A 25,389-nucleotide genomic window follows, 5' to 3' on the forward strand; every position below is an offset into this window, starting at 1 on the left:
ATATCATCATAACAAGGACAGGTTTAAATTCATTTGGCAACAATAACAATGAACATCAAAACTTCTGTTATGTGGATGACTTCTAAGTGTACTCAAAATCTTAATTTTAACTGGGATTAATCCATCTTCATTTATTATTATTTGTATCGTCATAGCATCTAGGGCAGTGATTCTCAACCAGGATGCCCGGAGATCCTTTTAAGAGTGTGCCAGCAGGCCATGCAAAATTATCACTGTTAGGTATGCAGAAACCTATGTACAATTCACAAGATAAACCCAGAGATTTCACCATTCTGACCTGCTGTGGTCCGAGTTCTTTTCAACAGGAAAATGGCTCTATCATTTTTCCATTATTAAAATAACGAGTGTAAAGTAACAGCTGTGAATTTCCAAGAGTGAGCCGAGTCTAATGAGAGGTGCCTTGAGTCTAAAGGTTGAGAACCACCGATCTAGAGTCTAGTACAACAGAAAGGTGGCAGATATAACTCGGGCAGAAGGTGGCACATGAAACAATGAACAGCACAATCAGTAGCATTCAACAACAAATCATCCACCATAGGCACTTATTGTAGCTACTGCAAGAGAAAACTTAAATGAGGAATCTGAAGGAGGGCAATGTGACACCTTTTTGAATTTTACCAGCAAAACCTCTCATTCATAGGTGGTATGTGCTTGAAACAACAATGGTATGTAATGGAAACGTTTACAAGCGGGCAAACAAGACCGGATTGGAGCTGGGAACAAGATCTCAATGTAAGAGAGGATACAAAAGGCAGGAGAAGGATGAGAAGGGCTATAAACATGAAGATAGGGAGCTTGGTTTTGATACAAAAAATGCTTGGTCTTCACTTCATTATCCTTCAGACACTATTGCTGCCCTACCCATTACTGCTCACGTGGTATTGTAATAATGAACTGAATTACATTTTGTGTTTACACTAAGGGTAGAAAAACAGACATTGCCAAATGGAAGCAGATCAGCTATGGTGGTATGTGTTGCAACACCACTGGTCCACATTATTGGGTGAAACAAAAGTTGCCCAATGCAGGACAACAGGTGATGTGTTCCTCTTGCCTGGACATTCCCCACATCTGTCACTGCCCCGTGCCTCCACACTGGGAGCCATGCTGATCCGTGCACCTCCATGTGAAGCGTGGGGTGGTACGGGTCCCAGCAAGAAGTGCAGCATAGCTCAGGAGCTGGGGAATCCCAGACATCCCATGCCAGAACCTGCAATAACCCATGCCTCTGTGTGAAGGCATGGGTTAGTGCAAGTCCTGGCAAGGAAGTATAAAGTGACTTGGAGCAATCCTCAGCACCCCATGCCTCTATGCTGGGCCCTACATCTCTGCGTGAAAGAGACTGGTGTAAACCAGTGCAGGACCCAGTGTGGAGGGACAGGGCACTGGGGATTCCCTGAGCCCCATGCCTCCACACCGTGATGCACGTGGCCTTTCCCTGCTTATGGAGATTTGCCCTGGAGATCCCAGGGCAGGTCTCCATAGGAGGAGAACCCAGATTTCCCCACCTACAGAAGTGCCTTGAGATTCTCTAGCCCATATATCTGTAAGCGGGGAGAGCCAGGCAGGTGCTCAGGGGACTTGAGGAGCCCGATCCTACCCAGGGTGAGGAGGATCAGACCCCTTGAGCCCCCCAGAGCATCTGCCTGTGGCAACTGGAAAGTGAGAGCAGCACCGGGTTCCCCACACGCTCCCACCACAGACAAATAGACACTTGCTGCAACAAAGCAACACAGTGTATTAGTACCTTTGCTCAGAGCCACTGATGTGGTGCAACAAAGAAGAGGGATATCCATTTGCTTTGCCATTCATGCCATCAAAAAAACCCTTATAGCAGCACAAATGCAATGCCAGGTAATGTCCATTTCTTCCCTTTCTGCCATGTTCTTGTGATGATTTTTACCTTTAGTTTCCTGGTATCTCATCTCATCCTTAACTTCACCTAAACAAAGGGGTTTTTTTGATCCAGAAATTTCTTTAGAGTAGTACTACCATGAGACTACAGACAGCAAATATGGAGGTTATATAGCCACCTTGCATATTAGAGCATTTTTTCTAAAATGTAACGGTGGCAAGCAACAGTATGAGCACTAGTAGGAGCAACACCACATACCAGTATGAGCAATAACACAGCATGGACTAGAAGCAGGAACTTTTATTACTGTGTTGTCTCTGAATATAGTTAGACAACACTGTGATGAACTTGCAGCTAATTATAGCTAATGCATATCTAAATGTCCTTAACTGCTGTATATAGTTATCAAATAGTCTGCAACAATTTACGGTAAATAAGGAATCTTATCAGGGAAATAAGTAATTAAAACCTCTCAAGTGGATTATACATTAGCTATAAATAGGAATGCTTCAGTCCCAATGGTGTTTTAGAGTTTGGGTGCATCTCACACTATTTTCCTTATAATTCAAAGAAAAACATCTTACAAAATACAGTTTTTTGCCCCTACATGTCTCATAATCGCATTAACTCTTATTTTATAAAATAGACCCTCTCCCCCCTTCCGACTCCCACTAAAGTCCAAATACTAGAGCTGGTTTGGATATAGATGTAGATATCTAGATATCTATATCTATTTTCCCCATTGGAAAATACCAATTCATTAACCCCAAAATATTTCATAGGAACTGATGCTGATTCTGAGAGGTCTCTCCCAGGCCCAAGGTAGAAGGTCTGGACAAAACTAGAAGGAGGGAGGACAGGGAATGAGAGAAGTGTGTGCACCAGCCGGAGACCAAGGTTCACTTCTTGCTTTCAACCTAGCAGAGCAGGGACTTGAACTTGGCTCTCTCTTACCTTAAGTTGGTGCCCTAGCCACTGTGCTACTTCTTACCCTGGTGGTGATCAGCCCTCTGTATGAATGCCAGTTCAGGCAGCTCTTGCATGTGGCATGCGAGCACTGAGCACTGGAGGCAGGGGCAGGATGGTGCTGTGAGAGCTGGTGCCAGGTGTCACAGCAGTCAGGTTAACCCTTTTCTAGCCCCGAAGCCACCACTGAATTCAAGGACTTAACACTGCTGCAGGGCCAGGGACAGGTGAACCTGGCTCTTGGTGGTGACGCCTCTTTTGCAGCAGTGTCCTGCCCCTGCTTTCCAACACACAACCAGAGGCTCGAGCCCTGTGCCCCCATTCCTCCACTCTAATGCCCCAGGCTGTGGCCTCTGGGTTGGGGAACAGAGCAGCACTCAGGGAGGATGTGGGGCTTAGCTTGTGGCATGCTTGCCAAACAGCTTGACCACCACTGGCCTATTCTAAGTTCCCTGTGTGCATGCAGAAGCTTCCATCCATCTCTTGCTCTCCCTCGCACAAACTTTCACAGAAAATGTACAAGGTCTCAATTTTGTTCTGAAACAGCATGAAAGCAAAAGCTGAACCCTAGAAAATCTTCAGGAAATGGAATTTTTGTTTTCTGGCCAGCCCCAGTAATTGGACTTGAACCCTACACAGGCTATAAACTCTATAATGTTTGAATAGGAGTCTGAATTTGAACTCACTGAATTTTAGTAGGTTCAAAATTAGGAATCAACCTTAACCTTAATAAAACATAAATGCCACTAACTCGCATTGTAACAGCTCTCATACATAAAGATCCCAAAGAGCTTTAGAAACAATATACATCAATATTGGAGAAATACCAAAAAGAACACAAAGGAAATTCAAGTATTAAAATCTATGCTGAAGCAATGTTAAGTGCCTGCATTAAACTCATGAAAGGAAGGAAATTCACAGTTAAGGACAATTCTGGCTGAAACTCCAACCTTCACATATATACGTTTTTCAGAAAGAAAAAGAAAAGTTCAACGATCTATACAAACCAAGACCACCCTGTCAGCAAGGATTTCCAGTTTTAACTATAAATTGCGACATTAGAGGACACCAATTCATAATGTTTTCATAAAGCTGTAGTCTACAGATGGGCAGGTTGGATGACAGCCAAAATATCTCGGGGTACAATGAATAAGTAGGCCCACTATCTCAAATGAGGTCACTGGACAACATATCTTAGAAGCAACACTTCCAGAAATCATATCACTATTTTTTAGCAATGTTGTTTTCTACAATGACCATACTCCTTGCAATGCTCGTTTTTAGGAGGAAATACTTCCCATAGTGACAAAATGGTTTCTGATAGTTCATACCAATCTTTGGGTAGGTGCATGCTTACACCTCTTCCAAAGGATGGCCCTAATCCACAAATCACTAAACACATGCTTCAATTTTCCAAAACTGGGACCAAAGTTAGATTATCTAAATTGCAGGGGAATCATAGGACCATAGGTAGGTAAGGCTGGAAGGGACCTCACAAGCTCATCTAGCATAGCCCTTGCTCAGGCACAATCATCCCTGACTAAACAATTCCAGTCAAGTGTCTATCTAATTTGCCCTTGAAAACTTCCAAGGATGGAGATGCCATAATTCCTCTAGGTAGGCATTGGCTTGGCCACCTTTTATCATGATATAAATGCCACATTGCTGGTATGTTACATGGTCAATTCATATTCTAACTGATATGCCATCAGTGCAACATAGTTTAATAAAAAACAAAAATACTGCAAATGTAATTTATCTACTATCCATGTTATATTATCTGTATTCTGATCCAAGGTAGAAGAACAGTATAGGCTAGGTGTGCAAACACAAATGTTGCCTGAATTCTAATACAGACCCTGATACACAGTCTTGAGCCAGTCAATAAACCTTGCTGCCCGAGTTTCACTTCCGTAAATGGGAGTAATACACACTTCTTCTTAAAAGTTTGTGAGAATTAACTAGTTAATGTATGTGAAGTGCTTCGGAGATGAAAGGCACTTGGTAAATTCTAAGGCTACTGGGGTGATTAATAAAATAGTCATACTATTAGTTGAAAAGGGTAAAAACGAAAGGCCAAGGGAGCCACATTAGGAAGCCAAGAAGTCTGGAGTATCTGTATAATAAAATGAAAACAAACCCACAATGTGATATATGGCAATCCCACAAGGCCCACAGGCAAACCACTTGAACTCCACACTCCTACAGTTTGTTGTCATGCAGTTACCACCCTCCGATTTTGATGAAACTGCATTGTAGAGAGCTATTATTTTATGCTTACCATAAAAAAAAAAATCTATAGAGTAGTTAGGTATGGAAAAATTCTACTTGCGCCCATCTCCCTGACCGAGCATGCTAAATGCCCTTCCCCTCCCAATAAATGCACGCATATTCCACCACGTATTAATGAGGACACAGGTCATCACAAATATTCCTCGAGACTTAAAGAACCGTTACACCATTCAGGAAACATCATCGGGCTAAACAAAGAAATGATCCAGAATTTAATAAAATATTATACTGCTTTCCACAAATCCCACAAAGCCTCTCACCTATTGTTATTGTACAATTAATGTTTGTACTGGGCCATTTTAATTAGTTAACCAATTCAGAGCTCACCTTAAAAAAGCAGCTCTGTGAAACTGCAGTAGTTGCAGAATATTTTACTCCTGGGCTTGATAAAACACTAAACCAGAAACTGCTTTAAAATAACTGCCTGCCACAGCAGTTTTAGCCAACTTTTGCACCTGGTGCTGAGAGAAAAAGCCAAGTGAACTTTCACTCACTTGTTGCATGTCAACTTCAATGTGATGTCTTTCTTCTGTTGTGTTTGGGTTTCTAACTGGAAGAGACAACCAAGCTAAACTAGCAGCCAATCAATTCGGAAATTCCAAGAATGCAATAAAATTTGATACCAATAAATCTTTTCTTTTAACAGCCAGAAGAGATTAACAAACTTATTTGAAATTTTATCCTCCTCTGTTCTTTCAATAGGATGATCAGCTGACAATCTAGTTGAACCAAATGGCAAAATTAAAGGGGACGCAATTAAGCTTGTGTATACATAGGAAGAGGAAACACATTTATGCATACCCCTAGTAGGTCCTCCATTATTTATTAGTCATGATGTATTTTCCTTCCTTTCACAATAAAAGTTATTACACCTTTGGACTGTCAAATAAAAAGCCAATTGGCTGAGACACAGACCATCAATATAAAATAGCTTTGCATGGTTTCCCTCTCAGCTCCAGCTAGTCAACTGTGTACGGCTCTGCCACGGATTCATTGTGCAGCTTTGGGGGTAGCTGTTTATGCACCTCTGTGCCTCAGTTTCCCTATCTAAAGACAACTTTTTAAAATTAGAATGATAACTGTATATGCGGTAAATTGGTAAGGACTTGAGAGCCCTGCCGAAGAAGTCAGTTTTAAGTAACTGAAGAAAGTAGTGCTATTACTGTACACGTCCCCAGCATGGACATTGCTCCTGACAAGGTAGCGCAACCCTGGGAGCAGTTTTAAAACTTGTAATTTCCTAAGCCGGGATGTCAGAGATAGGGCCCATAGGCTGGATCTGGACTACAGAGCCCTACTATCTGGCCCACAGTGCTGCCTGTGGGTCCCAAACTGGACCCGCATGCTGGATATGCCACACCTTGGACTGGCTCTACATGCAGCACGCGCTGGGTCTTGACCAACACGCTGCATGCAGTGCACAGGCCCGATCTGGCACATGCCATGCACGGGGCTGAAGTCAATATACATGCTGCATGTGGCATGTGGGGCTGGACTAGGGCCTGGGTTGCATGCCACATTCACTGGACCGGCACTGTGTGCTGGATCTGGCATGCGGAGCTAGTCTTTGGGCCCAATTTGCCCCCTGCCCCTCCTTTGGCTTGCAGTGCCTGATGAGCTTCATGCCCCTATCCTAGTTTTATACTAAGCTTAATACCTTACTACAGTTCACATGCTGTACATTTGTATGTATATAAGGATATGTAGTCACACAGGTGTTTGTGATGGCAAGATACAATTAATAACTAACATTTGCCACAAGATTCTCCAATTTATCATACACCTTTAGATTCAGATGACAAATCTCCCTTTCCATTGCTTCTGACCCTCTCACAACTACTGCTGGTGACTTCAGTTCCCGTATAACTGGCTCATCTGACTCTTCAACTGCCAGCTCTTTGCTTTCACACCATATACGTCTTCAAGCTGGTCAACAAGTAAGGAACAACTCCCTTAATCGTTTGACCTTGCTTTCGCATAAACCTGCTCCCTTTCCAATTTCTTCCTATCAAACTCTCTGCATCTGTGATCACCAGCTGATATCCTTCTATACTGAAAACTCACCTTGAGAGACAATCTCTACTCGTGTTTTCTGCAACACAATTCACCAACTTGCGTGATTTTTCTGCCGAACCTCAGGATCCTTCTCTCAGCCATATCACTCCTAATTTTATTAGACTCAGTTGTTCGTTCCAGTCTGCACATTTGTAGAGCCTGGACTTCCAAACTCCTCTCCTCAACGCCTACTCCACTAATACACAAGACTAATTGGATCAAGACTTGCCCAGTGCCACTACTCCTGTCCTCACGCAGCTGGACGCTTCTGAAGGAACACACCGACTCCTTTCCACGATAGCTGCCACCTCCACAGCCAAACCATACGGCTAGGGGCAGAAATTACACAGACCAGTATAGTCTGGGATGGACATTGCATAAACCGGTTTAACTCAAATCACTTAGGTCTGATACTGCATTCAACCAGGTTTATCTCAAACCACTTTCAGCCATTTTCAAACTGGTTTATGTGCACCGAATGTCTGTTCTGTTACAGGTTTAAACCAGTTTCTGATCACTTAAACTGGTTTATGTGTAATGTCTGCCCCTAGCCTATCTGACTGAATCTCACAATCATTGTTCCTGTCAGTTATTTGCAACTTCTGACTCTTGTTACCAATCTCAAGTTTTTACCTTTTCTGCATTTCTAACGCATGTCCCAGGGATCTACACCCTTCCTGCCCACTTATTTCTTATTCTCTCACTGTCCTCTGGCTCCTTCCCCTTACAAATATAAGGATGTTCCAAGTTTCTTCTCCCCTTAAAAAAAAAAAATCTTAGCAAACCCTGCCTCTCCATATCCTGTCCCATGTCTCTCCCTATCCCTTCATGTTTTAAAAAAACGTGATGTGCAGATTCCTCTCCTCTAACCCTATCTGAGAACTATTCTAGTCTGGCTTTTAACAACTCCACTTCACTGACACTATTAAACAACAGACACTCCAAGAACTTGTCCAGACAAATAAGTTCCCTGTGGCTTCTGACACTCTCCTTGACATCAAATCTGGTCTGGGCTTCTGAGACACTGTTCATCGCTGCTGCTTTTCCTCCTTGTTTTCTGATCATTCCTCCACAATCTGTCGAGTCCTTTTCTTCCCCTCCTTCACGGTGGCTGCTTACCTGCCATTTGCTTTTCTACACACATTCTCTCAGGGTGACCTCTGCAGCCTTATGTGGCTTTTGCTATAATTGATTCGCTATATACAGATGATGCACAGATTGTTTCTCTACCACTTACAAACCGTCTTTTGTTCCATCTCTCAATATAGAGTAGGGACAAACATTCACTTGGACTGGTTTCAAAAGGGCAAGAAGAGATGCTGCCGCTGCTGCTGCTGAGGACCGCACAGCAGCTGTTATGCCTGCATGAGCCTGTAGCAATACAGGCAAGCTACATTATCCTAAACTTTGACCTTAAATGAAGCAGGATTAAAGATGGAGCAGTTTTGCTCCTCTTCTGAACCTCTTGCATGTGAACATTTATTCATATCCTTCGCCTGCCCCAGCAAAGTCTCCTCGAAGAAATTAATGTTGCCAAAAGACAACTCTCTTTAGCACCTCTCAAGCCTTCTCCACTTGCCTCCTTTTCCATTAAGACCAACACCAAAACCATTCTCCAAGTTGCTCGGGCCCATCATTTAAATTATTCTTTTCCTGTCTCCTGGTCTCATGCATGAAGGCCAGTGATTCTCAGCCAGGGTGCCACAGCACCCTGGGGTGCCTTGAGATCCTTTCAGGAGTGCCCCAATGTGACATGAGATGTTAGCACTGCTATCTGGGCAAGCATGATTCACAAGATAAACCCAGATTTCAAATAGAAATCCCTAGCTTCAAAAATATTTTGACCTGTTGTGGCCTTTTTGAGTTCTCTCAAACCTAAAAATGGCTCTTATTTTTCTCACTTATTTTTCCATAGTCAAAAAAACACTGAGAACTAAGATCTGGCTTTTCTAAGGGGGTCTTGAATCTAAAAAGGCTGAGAAGCACTGAACTAGGTCAGTGGCATCAAACTTGCCTCCTTCCCTAGGCCAGAACTGGACTGTACGCTGCCTGTGGGCCAGATCTAGCCCAGGACAAGGATGCTCCAGAGGCAGCGATGACTTCAGGTCCCCCGTGTGCTACACAACCCATGCAGGAGCTGGAACTGCTGCTGCTGCCGACATGCATTTTGTGCTGGGGCTATGGTTTCAGCACAGAGCACACAGTGGTGGCAGTGAAGGCAGCAGTGGCTCTGGCCTGCACCACAGGCACACTGCTGTGACTCCAGCTCTGGCCTGGGGCACGCAGCAGTGGCACAGATCACACAGTGCCGGCTTGAGCTCAGGCTCCAGCACAGAGCACAGGACACTGCGGAGCACGAGACACAGCAGCACCAGCTCCAGCTCTGCCCTAGGGCAGTGGCAGCATGGGGCATGCAGTGCTGGCTCCATTGTGGAGTATGCAGTGGTAGGGCCAGAGACCTAGGAGCTGGAGCCACAGCAGAGGCAACAGGTTTAGTGGCCGAAGGGCGACTGCAGCTGTGTCTGCCTTTGCTGGCCCTTCTGCCACCAACTGCAGTGCCTAACGGGGCCCAAAGGTCCTGGATTCTGCAATAAGCCCCTGGCCGTGCCTCCCTCCCCTCCCCACAACTCCTGGTGGCCAGCTGGCAGCCCAGTGAGCCAGATACAGCAGCAGCAACATGGGCTGGATCTGGTTCACAAACCATATGTTTGACACCCCTGATCTGGGCTATACCTTAAATTTGCTGCTGCTTCTTCAACAGCCTCTCCAAAGCCTATCCTTCTTTCCATTTGCATAGCCAAATCTGTCCGTCAGACTTTATTAAGTCCTCCTTCAATGACTGTAATAGCCTCTCCTCTAGCCTCACCCCTGTCCCCAACACACACAGACACGGACACAGATCCAGACCCTTCAAACCATGAAAAATGTAAACCTAAACTTGCCCCCTTTTAAATACTTCTACCTCCCAACCTGTTGTTGAATCCGGTTGAGATTCCTGATTTGTTCCTTCAAAGTATCTATACAACTCTTATCTCCTACCTACTATCCTCATTTTTCAAGGTTCATATTGCTGTTCCTCTAACTGTGCAGCCACTCCCAATCACCACTCTACCTATTTCTCATCCTCTCATACAATTGTTTCTATGCCCTCAGACGCAGTGACATATCCTCCCTTTTCTCCCTTTTATATTCTTCCTAAAATTCCACTTCAGCCATACCGCCCATAGTAAATTTAATCAACCTGTTTACAAACCATATATAAGTTGCCCCTTGTTACTTCCCTTCCCCTTGTCTGTCTACTTGTCCTTTCTTAAGTTATAAAATCCTTGAAGTTGGGAATACATTGCATGCTTGCAAAAACCATTTCATGGGGCTTGCTTCCAAGCTTCTGAAAAACTTCCAATAGCTGTCATTTAAAATCTCTCTCTCATAGAAATGTTTTCTCCCCCCAACAGATGCAGAATTTCAAATCTGACATAAAAATAATGAAATAATACATCCAATTTCTCACAATCACATTCAAATACAGCCTGGACGCTGATCTCAGTTAGATCAAGAACACCTCTACACAAACATGCAAAAAAAAGTCTCATACATGTTATTTGCCCATGGAAAAGTATTGCAAAATCCAGAATACAAGAAAATGAAGGGGGTGATGATATGCTAGAGTTAAAAGGACGTCGGTTCTGGAACAGAAATATCTGAAAGTATGTTTGAGGAAGACAAGACTAGAGATAAGGACATGGCTGTAAATGTGCTGTAAATGCATGTTTGTAGCTATTTAGGGACTCTATTGAAGGGAGATGCACTCGAGCACAATTAATTCCAAATCATCTACCTTTTATTGGGGATTGGCCATGTAGTGACAAACATCTAACAAAATAGACAGATAATCAAACTGGCATGAATACCCCCCCCCCCAACTCCCTCCAACTCAGACTTACTTTCCTCATATTTTGCAACCTCATTCAATTGTGTATCCACATAAACCAGATTACCCCATCTCCTTGAAATGATACTACCTTCCCCCATATCACCCAGTGCGGACACTTCATTAGCCATTTAAATACGGATAAATACCAACATTTCAAAAAATGATCCAGGACAAGGTTCTAAGATGGGAAAAGGGAGGTTGAAGGAGTAAAGCCAAAGAGTAGCATGTCCCTGATGAGCTTCTTAAGTCTCCCTCAATAGAAGACCTCTTTATTCCCTTCTCCCTTTTCGAGGGGGAGCCTCAGAAGAAGACCACTATCTATTTACCTGCGTACCAAGGCACCACGTTTGAAGGCACTGATGCCTGGTTTGCCGAGAAGCTGACACAGTAGAGATGAAGGACACCCTGGAACAACAATGCCTCGGTGCAGAGGCTCCAGTTCCGCGGTGCACCTGTCTTCTCCTAGTTTGCAATGCCATGAGAAGTTGATCAAATCACAGCTGCATCAATGTATTTACAAAAAACAAAAAGCATTTGTTTTTACCTACATGGACAAGACAGATGATTGTAAGTGGTGTGCAAACCAAGTGTGCTTTCTATGCAGACACAGTGTTTTTCTGATTGAGTTAGCAGTGTGTGTCAAAAGAACACATGGAAAATAGATAATATTGTCTATACACCTGCGTGTTTTAACATTATTTTTCTTCCTATTAGAACTAGTGACCACAAAAATCAGTGATATTTTACAACAACACAGCCATACACTATTCCTGAACTAACATTATCTAACATAGTGAATGTTTAGTTAGTAGAAAGGCACGGTTCTTTGGGTAGATGTGATATCTTTTATTAGACCAACTGAGTAGTTGGAAAAAAGTTCTCAGCAAGCTTTCAGGCGCAGTCACCCTTTGTCCAGCCTAGGGAGTCTCTGCTGCTCTGTTAGTAGTAGAATGACTTTCAGTGAATATATAAGAAAGGGATAAGCATAAAAGTATAAGCTTTGCTATATTAATTATCAGAAACTAGATGCAACTGCAGGTTGAATTCTGTCTTGTTTTGTGCCCCGCTGGTAAGCAAAGATTGTTTGTGCGGGGTTTTGTGACTTAGTTATCTTCCATCCACTCAAGGACTGTGCTACCATCAACAACTCTACTGGGCTGCGCTGGAGACGTGAAGATAAAGAAACACAGAAGTAATAAACATGGGATTTTCCCCATCATGAAACAAACACCTATATATATATATCTATATCTATAGATATATATATATCTCTATCTATCTATCTATCTCTCGTAGTCATTTTCTTGTTTTGTTTTTAATCCGACCAATGATTCTTATGTGTACATGTAATTCATACTTGCCAAAACATAACTGCAATAATAAGAAAGCACACGTTATAATAAGTCTAACACACAATACATTTAGCAGCTTTTACCAGTAGTCCTGGCAAAATAAGATGCCACCAAATCTTGACACTACATGCCTACAATTATTGTTTCTTGGGGGGGAGGGGTGTTAAAGCTTGTTTTGACAAAGGTGTCATCTTATTCTTGGCAACAATTTATTAACAACAAAGTGCAGTATTAGAAAACTCCGGATCGACGAACACTAGGTGTCAGTGTAAGAAATGGAAAAATATCAAAAACCTGTTGTTTCCAATCAGGTGGATTAGCTAAGAAACTAGAACCAGCTGTGACCACATTTACTTGTAACTGCATAATACTGTTAACAAGCCAATCTTAGAAAGAAATATTTCAAAACCATCAGGTTTGTTTGAAATCAGATAAGGTGACTGTTAGCAACTACAATGAGTTTGCTCTATAAAACAGAGATGACCTTTGAAAGTTTGTAAGAACACTTTAAGTAGCCTGCAATATTAAAAATATTAATCTGATCAGTTGCAGAGATCCAGAAATTAGTTCAAGTCATCCATACTTTTAAGCCACAATTCTGTATTACAGATTTGAGTAATAACAAAATTGTACAAGATACTGCAGTGCCAAAAGGACTGGAACAGATGCCCCAAGAAAAAAAACTGTTGCTACTTACTACCCATCAACAGCAGTCAAGGCACCTATTTTATTTGCTGAAATACAGCAGACAAGACGTGTAAAAATTGCAAAAAATTAAAATTACATATTTGATTTGAAATAATTATTTACAGTTGCCAAGTCAGAATATATTTGATTAGGGTGCAGGACATTAGGCTCAACGATTAAGCTATCTTGTTTTATGGGAATTATGGCCAAGTGGGAGAGTTTCTTTTATCTGCTCACTTTGGAATGAGCTGTGATTATTCCCTACTGATGTCTTTTGGGTAGGATGGGATATAAATATTAAAAAAAATACCAGCAAGTAAAATAAAATAAAGGTTGAGGTGTGATTTCAAGCCATTGTAGATACAATTCAAAGATTAGAGACAAATTAGCTTGACAAGACTATCCACTAATTGCTGACTTTAAATTAAGGAAATTAGACAGTAGAGATGTGGATAAAAAGGGGGTTTTACTACAGTCATATAATAATGCCATATCATAAAATACAGATTACTCCCTGATAGTAGATTTTCATAGCTGACCACCTTGAATTCAACACAACACTAGGAAAATTGGATTATTGTAGTGAAGGAATTAGCCTAAGTAATTAAATATACCTTATATAAGCAGACTTTGGAGTTGATCATAATTTATCTACACGTTTCATAAATATTAATCCGCTTTATACTGATCCAAAACATATATTAAAAATCAAATACAGGTGTTGCAAAAATATTTATATTCCTAAAACCCAATCAGGGTACCATTTATCACATAAAAGTCATAAAGGCTCCATAACTCAAGGTAATTAAACAGACGTGTATTTTCGCATGAGTCTGAGCCCAGAGACTACGGTATGTAACATTCTGCACATACTTTCTTTGTGAAACTGCAGACTAAACAGAGATCTGTTGCTTTAAGAACACATGTGCATGCACCTATATTAAAGAAAGATTATTGAGGTCATGAAGATAAGCATTCAAAAGTTAGAAAAATGCCAAAATTATGCTTGCCTGTGCAACGTTAATGCACGTGAAACAAAAAGGTCTGAATTGTGACAGTCTTTAATTACATGATCACATTTTTTTTCCAAATGGATCCCTGCCTCATTTACTTTCCAAGATAAGTATGCAGCTAATCAACTTTCCTCCTCACTGTTCAGTGTGCAAGCCAATGCTTTATGCACACATTATTCAAATCCTGCTCTAAAGACAGAATAATAAATTACTCTTCACAACAGCATTCTTCTTATTTTAGTAGTTTTATTCATTTATTTCCACAAAATCACTCAGAGATGAGGAAACACGATCACCATTGCACAGATGGGAGACAGGCGCAGAGAAATTAAACTAAAACGTTTTCACCAACTTTGGACTGCATTATACAAAGTTTATGGGATTCTACTGATACCAGCCTCCATTATACAAGCCTTCCTTGGGCACTGAATGGCAGGAGAGCCTAGAGATAAAAGCTTGCGATGACCTAAGTAAAGATTGTATCACAAGGTATACACACAAGGGGACGGAAGATGAAAATGAAGATTGTACAGGCAACTATCATTCTGACATTTCCAACTGCTGAGTGAAGTTTACACGGCAATCCTGATAATATATTTTTTACTTCTTTTTTTGTACGTATACTGGGGTGGGCAAAATGCGGCCCACAGGCCAGATCCAGCCTGCCAGACCATTCAATCCAGCCCACGGGGCCCCTAAAAAATTTAGGAAATTTATATTTATCTGCCCCTGCTGCCTGTCATGCGGCCCTCGATGGCTTGCCAAAACTCAGTAAGCGGCCCTCCACACGAAATAATTGCCTGGCCCTGGATAATCTCTTAAATTTTTAATGAGTAAATGGAAAGATAACAAAACAAATTGGAGCTTTTCCAAGCTAAGTCTGCTTTGGGCAAAACAATGTATTTTTCCCCTAGCATCACTCCAAAAAAGGCTGAACTAGAGGTTTGGGAGCTTGCAGCAGTGGCAGTGGGTAGTGAAGTGTAGGAGTAGGCTACATATTCAGAAATGATTTCTAAATTGAAGACAGAACGCAAGGAGGACAGATAACCTGCCCCAACATAGTGATTAGAACCGCAGGATCTTTTAGACAGTTTTTGGACTCACTGTTTAACATTTTGCAGAGATTTTGATTTAACAAAATAAATGCATGTTTGTGAATGCAAAATTTAAGAGCGTAATTTCTCCAAATATTCAGTTATTGTTTGGATAATATGGTGCCCTTTTGCCTTGCGCGTCCTTGAATGTGAAGATTCTAGTTTAAGCGTGTCGACTGTTTTGGGGGGGAAAGTACTCTGAAGGATTTAGTGATAAATAACTAGAGTGTCCATGCCTTAGAGTGAGTATAATTTTAAATAAGATCCTGCTCATTTACAGTTAAACAAGTTAATTTGACACTTTCTTTATATTCACTAAATAACAAAAAATGTGTCTTGATAAAAAGTCTAGGATGAGTATCCAGGATAATCAACTTTAAATTTGAAGTTTCAATGCTAGCACTTCATACCAGTTTTTTGTTTGTTTTTTTTTATAAAGAGAGAATGATGAAAAGATCCAAGTGGATCAAAGTGTCTGTTCAAGTAATCTGAAGTTTGGTGCTTGTCACTCAGGAAATAATGCAAAAAGAAAGAAAAACAGAAGTACTCAAAAACAGGTAGCTTATTGTAAAAACCCACGTACTAGCCAAACAACATGTCTTATATGTCAGGATACCCTGTCCTGGGGCTGCTCTGTCATAAAAGTAGTAGCATTTGATCTTTAGGATGGCAGACAAAAAACTAAATCTATTGTGGATCTTCATCCAAGATAAATGATGCAGTAGAGATGTGTAGTTTAAGCTATTTTTCTGTAATTTAAACTACCTACCTAAAGTCTAGAAATAAAACATCCAGCTTATAAAATCCATCAGCTTATTCTAATCATTAAATCAAATAGAATTTTCAAATATTTGAAAAAAAAAACAAAAACAAAAAAACAGGGAATACTAAAAAAGAAATTCTGTTTTGCACACCACAGCAATTTAATTTAGCCAAGCTGTAATTTAATTGTAATATCACAAGCAGTCCAATTAAAGCACACTCGTAGCAAATTAAGATATATGTGTAATGAACAGACAACAATTACTTTATCTAGACAAATTCCCCTCTAGTCCTCACACACAAGTAAAAACAGAAATAAAATTCACATTTTTGGTACTCATGGAAATCTTCATACCACAGCATGATTTCCCACTTTGGCTTATCCCGATGCAGGTGTGCCAGGAGTTTGCTGTAGCTGCATATATGTTGTTTAACTTACCCTACAGTAGGAACAGACGAAATACTCCAAGGATTTTTCCCAGATGGTTTTTGTGAACTCCTTTATCCCATTCATGTAAACACACAGTGTGTTCCGGTTTGCTGAGTTGTATATACACTCTATGACTTAGTACAAAGTCTGAATGTTTAGTTAGCCAGAAGATTGTTTCCATCCTGTGATTCATTAGGTCCCCATGGTACCCTCCACTTCCTTTATTTTGTACAATCACAAATTATATTAGTTTGTCTTATTTTGATAACCCCTCTAATTAATGTCCTGCACAGGAAACTTTATTACTGTTTTAAAACAGACTCATAAAACAAGGACTTTTCCCGTTACTGGGGTGGCATAAGTGACAGTTGCAAATAACTTCGTGTTGAAGAGTGAACAGTGCTTTACACTGTTTGTTTATATCACAGGCCAATTTCTGTTAATGAATGCACTGTTTTCAATTTAAATCTCCTTTTTTTAATTTTAGAATTTCTGACATTCCTTAAAAAAAGGAGATTTAAATTGAAAACAGTGCATTCATTAACAGAAATCGCAATAAGATGAACTAAGATCTTGCTTCTGGATTCAAGTACAGGATGGAGGCCATACAGGTTACAAAAGGAGTCAAACAATTTGTGAAGAAAAAATTAGTACGACTTAGCTTCACAAAAGTATCAGAATACAGAAAACCTCTATCCTTGCCTATATCTCAGCTCACTGGTGACACGTAGGGGGTGCACACAGGTGCATGTGCACCCCTTGGGATTGGCCGTGCACCCCCTGGAAGCACCAGCTGTGAAACTGGACGTGCACTTCCAGTTTTGCCGCTGGCTCGACGATTGGCCACTTGAAGACCACCCCCACCAACATGCGGGAAGCACCAGTCACCCATGTCTCAGTTCTCATTTTTTCCTGGTTCCCTCCCAACCCCTTCTTGTGCATGTTACACTATGCTGCTCTCTCTCCTGATACGTGTATATGCTCCTTTTACTCCTGATCTTGTGCTTCTTTTCCTCTGCTCTGTAATGCTAAGTAAAAGCAAAAGTTGAGTCTGGAAGAGAAGAAAAGACTTTTATTAACAGTACTCTTCCCCCCTCAGAAAATACTCCAACTTCTGAAAACAGTAGATGCACTTAGGGACTTAACATTGTATACTAGTCAATCTACCCTTATACCCTAGTTGATATTCTGAACTCCCTCAACTCTGGTTTCCAGACATGTCAAGCAGCTACCAATCCTAATTCAAATGCTCTTTTAAAATAACATTTTATCCTATAAGGTTTTCCACTAAATTTTTTATTGTGTGGTTAAAAAAAAACTAAGCCAAAAACTTAGACCAGTCTGGAGAGACTGCAGAAGTTCTCAAAATCCACTGCAGAGATACCTTGCTGGGGTAAACAGCACTTCAATTTATTGGGACAGAAATCCCAGACAAAAATGAAGATCAAGAGATGTTTTGTGCCCTTCTTTTAAAAGAAAAGTCTAGTTCAGGACTGCCTTTAATGGGCATGAAGTCTGCAGGTATCAGCTCTAGAACCCTGCAACAAGGATCTGGTCTTTGATGCTCAGTCCATATAGGTTACCTTTATCACAGTGATTAAACAATAAAGCAATCAAAAAAGTTCTGCAGAATTTAAAAAGTTTGCAGAAAGCTATGGATGAGTAGGTTGGACACTTACCAGGTCCAATCCTGCTGCCCTGTTCTCAAAGAGGTACATGTGCAATTCCAATTGATTTTACGACTAAAAAAATGTTCTGGTCTCTCCTGCATGATGCACATGGACACCTAAGGGCATGTGCAGATGAAACAGGGGCCCTAAATTGAAGCGGTGGGTTTTAAAAAAAAAAACACTGCTTCAATTTAGGGTTGATTAAACCCCTGTGTCGTGCACACACCCCACTGGCTTACCTGCCTCTCTGGCGGGGAAGGGGTGTATGGAGGAAGAGTGGGGGGGTGGCACACTGTCTTGATCCAACCCTGCCCTCTTTCCCCACCAAATTTAGACTCCTAAACTTCCTAAGTGCATGGTCCAAAAAAAAAGAAGGGGGTTGGGAAAATAAAGAGAGAGAAGTATTTATCTAAGGTTTTAAAGAAGTAAATAGTTAGGACCAAATGAAGATTATACAAGACTAATAAGAATTAAGAATGATGACCAAATCCACAGAGTGAAAGGATATCAGCTAGGATGTCTGCCTCCCAGACCATGTCTTTATTTAAATAACAATCCACAAAACCTTTTATAGAAGATTAGAAAATTCCTGTTAATTTAGGAAGTTAGGATAAATAAAAATAAGTCTGAGGGCCAAATCCTACCTTTAGAACTCAATGGGAAAAGCTACCTGGGCACCACTGGTGGCAAAAATTTAACCTCTAAACAAAGAGAGGTTGTGTTTTGCCTGGGCATTAATAAATTAATTAACAATAGGTACTTTTCCTACATATGATGGTGTACAATATTCAGTGGTATGATGCTTTCAGTTTTTCTCTTCTTATTGCTTCTGCGTTGTATTGCATCTAGTTTTTAATATGAATTTTACCCAGCATTTCCTGTTTTGTTTCCTGAAATTGCTGCTGTAACTGATATATTGATAAGCTTGGGTGCAGAAGTATAATTATTCGCAGACAATTTAAAAAAAAAAAAGCTGACAAACACCACTACATGGACATGTTACATAGCAGGCACCCAGAACGTGCAGCACTGTGCCCTCTTCACATGCGTTGCCCTTCATTCCAGTGAAGTACAAATGGTCCTGTACGTCTTTTGGGACATACTGGATCTGTTAAATTCAAATATTACACTCAAACAGGGAAAACTGAAAGTTCTGGCAGCTGGACAGGAACGAGCCGGGCAACTTTGCACCCAAAAGGGACCCATGGCACAATGTTTGTTAGTGGACTCTAAGGGATTATTCAGCTTTTTTGCTTTAAAATTCATCACACTTTCCTTCGCCCTTCTGAACAAGGGAACTTTCCATTTGAAGGGCTGAAGATTTGACTTCCTCAGTCCTACAAGCATAACTCTGATCAGTAACTAGCTATCTCATTACAACTGCCCAACCATCTTCTGTTACCATCCACAAATAACGAATACACAGTCCACCTTAATGTTTCTGCTAAAAAGATCAGTTGTGCAATAGCATCGAGGCAAATATATAATGATGTGATATTGCAAATTATTTTACCTGGCTTCAGAGCTCACCCACATGGAGTAATGTGAAGAAATATGATCTAGAATACCACCACAGTTTAAGTATAGACAGCTTAATGCCACAGAGAAACAAGGCATTTTAAAAAACTCAAAAAAATCAAGGGTCTGCCAATCCTAGCCCATTAGCCTAGGATAGCTAAGGAAGTGGGACCTGCAACACTTTAAATATGGCTCATATTTCGAAGGATATGCACACACACACTAATAGTTTTTTAATATAATACAATAAAACATGTTTACATGTTCATTAACAGAGACTGGATCCAGCACCACAATAAGGAAAAGCTAATGACACCTAAAGACAGAGACTATATGATAGAGCATTTGTAGTGTCAAAGTGTGGGTCAGGAAGCCTCAAGTTTTGCTCCCGTCTCTTAAGGAAACACTTTCCATGGCTTTGGGAAGTTTAAGCCTCCCAAGTTCAAGTTCCCCATGCAGAAATAACAACACTTAAAACGTAGCAGTTTTGTGAGATTTCATTTGTTGTTGTTGCTGTTTGCATGGAGATTTGTACATTTTCACCATTACATACGAGTTTTGTACATTAATTAAACAAATCTACTGTTGCTTGTTAAAATCTTAATACACTTTGTACAGCAAGGTACCACTGAAAATACGTAGTCACTCAAACAGAGGTGGAATTTAAACAATCTCCTCTTATTAAGATTTTAAAATTCTCTGGAACAAAGATTTCTGTTAAATGCGTGCACAACACCCAGCACAACGGAGGCGTGACTGTAGCTTCTAGCAACTGCAACAGTACAAAGACGTAAAATCTAAGAATGATTTAGTTACTTACAGAGTTATACAGACATTGTTAATCAAGAAGGTACTTCCCCCAGAAATGTATTACAGGCTCCCAGTGAACTTGGCTTAGGACTAAAAACCTTGTTATTGTGCTCTTTGAGAAGAAAATATCATTTTAAGCCATAAAATATACTTTAGCTTTATTTCTGTTGGTACACAGAGAATATGCCTACATAAAGTTTTGTATGTCTACTTTCATTCTATACTTATTTATTGGTTTTGGTTTAGCAAAAATCCAAGAATGCATTTAAAATTAACATGTATAAAAGTTTGTTTTTTTTAAATGAAGTTGGCAAAATTTGTGACATTAATGAAGTGACAGTGTATATGGACTGCTAGCGTGAGCTAGTGGAAGTGCCCACTCTGACACTGCACCTGCTTGAATTAAAACTGTGACCTTTATTTAGATCACCAAAACCAGATTCAGGTTGCAACCATGAAGAATTAATTTAAAAGCTTTCCAAAAATTTGACTTCTTGGTGCTGTCACCCCCCACAGCAGCTAGACTTCATGAAGTGTGTAATGGTTTGAAGTAGTAACCACGTAAATCTGTCTAAACTAGCCCCCGCTTTAATAGAGTTCAGATAAACTTTGAAAATAGGAAGTCAGAACTATAAACTTCAAAGATATCAAAAGTCAAGCAATCAAAGATAATCAAGCTGGCTTCTTACTCCGGAATTCAGAAGCTCAAATCTGGATTTGATAAAGAATTATGATCTCTTCCTAGAAACATCCATTATGAAAGATGGATAACAACATGGTGACTTTGCATCATATACACATCACAAACATCACACATGTGGCTTGTGGAAAAAGGAAAAGAGATAAGAAGGTTTATATTGCACGTAAAGCACGAGGGCTATGCACTAAACTCACACGGAGCAGCATTAATACACAATTAGTTTGTTGCCTAATACGACATGTGGACATAAGCATTTAAGATGACAAAAAACAAATAAATATTTGATGCCGACTCAGGAAGATTTTGAAACATCCTAAGATAACAAAAGTGAAAAATCCTTATCAGAAACCTGACATGCAAAAAGTTCATGATTGAAGAGTTGCGTCCTGTAGGTGTCAAAGGTCAAAACAATAAGCTATTAAAGATACTTTCACTTCCTCTGAAACAAAGTGCTGTTTTGGGCTAAAAGGTGAGAGGTTAGAAAAGCAGTTTATCTGCTGGTCTATTCCCATTCTTCCTCCTGGCAGGAAATCATACATGCTCCTACACACCATTTAGGGTTAACCTAGAGGTCATGGCCATTGACTAAGTATCCAGCTTAAGGTATTCATTATTTATTTATTTAAACAAAAAGACCACAAGGCCACAGGTTAAATCTTTGTCAAATGCAAATTTTACCATAAAGTTCAACTAAGCATCAATGGAGCATGAAAATAAATAATCCTCCTGCTACTAACACTACAGGATAAATAAAGCAATGGTCATATTTTTTTATGCTTAAAGTCACTGTAAAAAAAAATAAAGAAGAAGAAGTAGTCTTGTGAATGTATAAACGCAGTTATGCCTAGAGGACAACTGCATTTTCTCAAAAGGTATAAGACTGAACTGAAACTTTAGCTTCACCTTTATAGCGTAGTTCAGATCAATTCTCTGTTACTACAATATTACAGCTAGTGCATCTTAAAAGAAGTATAAAAGCACAAATTCTTTATTTACAATAAGGTCCATAAACTCCCCTCAGTGCTCATACCAATAAAAACTGTTCTCTTAATACTTCCACAATCCAAGGAGATGCATAAAAGAATTAATTTTTAGAAAACAACTACACGTTAGATTCAGAAACATGTTAAAAGTATTATTGGCATGGTTCGCTGTCTTTTCAATACCAATGAGTGCCACAACAGAATATCTGGTCTGCAACTAATTTCACAACACATAGTCCTCAGGAGAGATGGGCAAAATGTAAAAAAAAACCAACAAAAATTCCCAGTTGTGATTCATAATAAGTTTTAAAACAGTTTCATTTTGGTTTTTCACAACTCTGTAGTAATATTTCTGATAGGTTTTTAAAAAATATTAAAATTATGCATCTTTTTCATTTAGTTTTCTATTAGTAAAAAAATATTTGGATATATTTTCATAAAACATTTTAAAACATCACAAAAGTTATACGTCATCAATTATTTTTGCATTTTAAGGAAGACGATTTTGAAAATAGCCATCCCTCACCTTTTTTTTTTTTTTTGGAAAAAAAAAAAGTGCGAGATGCAGGCAGCTGAAATTAAGTGGACCTGGGGCTACAGTGATATATGGTTATAAGAACGAGAAGCAGAGCAGAGATCTGCATAACTGGACGTTATAGCGATTTCTCCAGACTGTCATGGGCAGAGAACTATTCACACACTCTGCAGTCCCCGCACCATGTGCAACGTAGAGTATGACAGAGCTAAAACATTATCTAGACTCTTTACATCAAAGACTGGTTTGTCCAACTGGGGACATGGTTTTAATCAAAAGGCTAAAAATAGTCTTACCAAATTAATCAGCTGAGTGTGGACAATGTCTTCCACTAACACTGCTGTTTCATGAAGTGGCCTGCGAGCATCCCCTAAGGAAAACCTGGAAAAACAAGGTTTATGATAAAATTACCAAAATGAAGTTAGAAGAAAAGCCATTGTGAAACTAAGCAAAACACACACGTATATAAAACCTCTGCTGACTTGAAGACTTCATGTGATGCGAGGGGTATAAAAAAGAATAATTGCACTAAATGAGGAATAAGAAAAAAAATTAATGAAACTGGGCCAACGTGTCTCTTAAGAGAAGAGATAAACCCTAACTAGTAGGGATATTTAACACTAGAACAAATACAATTGAAAATCATCTTCAGTGTACTATAGGGAGCAATCCTGCAGTAAAAAAAATGAACTAGATTTTTTTTTTACCACCACCTTTTAACTTCTCTGAAAAACTATACTCAAAACATGCTACACCCTATGATATTTAACAGTACAGATATCACTTCCCCTTCTGTTTACCAATTGAAAAACAGCCTTTAAAGTTTTACTCAGAGTATTTATGCTAAACATTAATAGTACTGTCTTTTCTTTTTTTTTTTGTCCCCAAGCTAAATGCCAGTTAATACATGCTTTCAGAAAGAACTGCTCTGGATTAAAGGAAAGGAATTTTAAAGCATGCTATATATCACATATCACAAATGCCTTCAAGTATATTATCTTTTTATGACCTCTGTCATTCAATCTTATAATTAAAAAAGCATCTCAAAGTGTAAAGCAATTACAACAATAGGAAGTGTTACAGAAGCAGCTGTGATAAGTTGGAATAGTAAATAAAGACAGCTGAGACTGTTTCAAGGAAGAGCCTGTAGGTGAGACGACATCACTTGGAATAATTCAGCTCTGCTACTGCACTCTTCTCACCCACTGCTTGTAAGTGCATGAAAATATCCAACAGCGATCCCTTTGTAACCTCCCTCTTGTCCTTCCAGGCTTGTGAAAGCAGCAGCAGCTAGTGCTGCTCCTCCTGCAACATTGAGAGGAGGATTCTTCCCATCCTCTTTCAAACATGCAGTAGCCCAGATGCCATCAAAAAAAATCCAGCCTGGAAACACCGGGCTCTTACACACTTGCAGGGAGTCTGCTCTGATGTGCTGGAAATCCAGTGCATTGGAGCAGACTCGACTCATTGAGTCTGCACGAGCACGTAAATTGATACGTGCTGGCAACCTCGCGCGTCACATGCATCAGCGCTGACAAAATGGTGGTAGTGCTTTATGCGCTTTAGTTCAAAGCGCGCTGCCACCGTTTTCTCAGTGGTGATGCACACTGCGCCACTGATACACCTGCTCCCGATGCAGCGCCAGGCACTTTTAATTAAGGCAGCTTGCTAATAAAAAGTGCCTGGCGCCGCACCACAAGCGCATGTAAAAATTCCCGCTAGTTCTAATAAGCTAGCCTCCCACCCCAGAACAAGTTCACAGAGAAGCCCAAGTCCAAGGAGTACTAAGAGTTCATCTGATTGACGCTAATATCCTAGATCCGGCACAATCTGGAGTCAGCCTAATTTTTTTGATTTAGGCTAAGTTAGCATTTATAAATGATCTACTCCTACCAGCGGATAAAGAATAGACATCCCATGCCGTCGTTTTGATCTTCTCTGTAGCATTTAGACCAAGGGTGGGCTATTATTTTGGCTGGGGGGATGCTTAATGCATTCTGGTGAGCTGCTGAGGGCCACAAGGGTACACCCCTTGTCAAACTGCTAAGCCCTGCCCACCGGTCACTATCTTGGGACTGGAAGCCCTGCCCCTAAACCCCAACCTTTCCCACTTGCAATCCTTCCCCTTGCCCAGTAAGTACTCTTTTTGGGAGGGGAGTGTTGCTATCTTAGATCCGGAAGTCCCACCCTATCACTTGGTCCATGACATAAGGCGGCCCATCCACCCAACACCATATAATAGCTCAAAATAAAGTCTTACTCTTGTATATTGTGTGTGGAGGGGTAGAGGGGTGTATGTTGAGGAATGTGCAGTTGGGGGAGGAGTGGTGGGATGGGGTGTGTGCGTGGCGGGGGTAGCAGTAGGGTGACCACTCATCCCTAATTGTGTGGGAGTCCTGGAATGGGAACATCAGATCCCAGTCCCAGGCTACATGACACCAGGACAGCATTCACTTCCCAAATTCATAGTATCCTGCAGGAATCTGGATTTGGGAAGCAGTGGGTTTCCCCTTGCAAGCTTGGGGCTCCTGGGAGTGGGACGTAGGGGTTGCCACATGCATGTGCATCCCTGCACAGTCAGAAATACAGCTGGACAGTTTAGGGAGCAGCTCCCTGCAGGTAAGTTTATGGGGGCATAGGGGAGACAGGGGGAGCAAACTAAGGCCCCCACAGTAAGGGAGAGAGTGGAGCAGGGGCTCAGGGTGCTGCCCA

The 25,389-nt window shown here is 40.6% G+C and overlaps 1 protein-coding gene across 1 annotated transcript in view; it reads right to left on the minus strand.

Moving 5' to 3' along the window:
* SUPT3H (SPT3 homolog, SAGA and STAGA complex component) overlaps nucleotides 1-25,389 on the minus strand; it is a 439,951-nt gene that overhangs the window by 166,468 nt on the left and 248,094 nt on the right. The window contains exon 3 of the mRNA XM_025209587.1: nucleotides 22,974-23,058. Coding sequence (XP_025065372.1) covers nucleotides 22,974-23,058 — 85 coding nt within the window. The remainder of the gene's footprint in view (nucleotides 1-22,973; nucleotides 23,059-25,389) is intronic.

The sequence above is a fragment of the Alligator sinensis genome, unplaced genomic scaffold (genome assembly GCF_000455745.1).
Source record: "Alligator sinensis unplaced genomic scaffold, ASM45574v1 scaffold1156_1, whole genome shotgun sequence".
Classification (NCBI taxonomy): domain Eukaryota; kingdom Metazoa; phylum Chordata; order Crocodylia; family Alligatoridae; genus Alligator; species Alligator sinensis.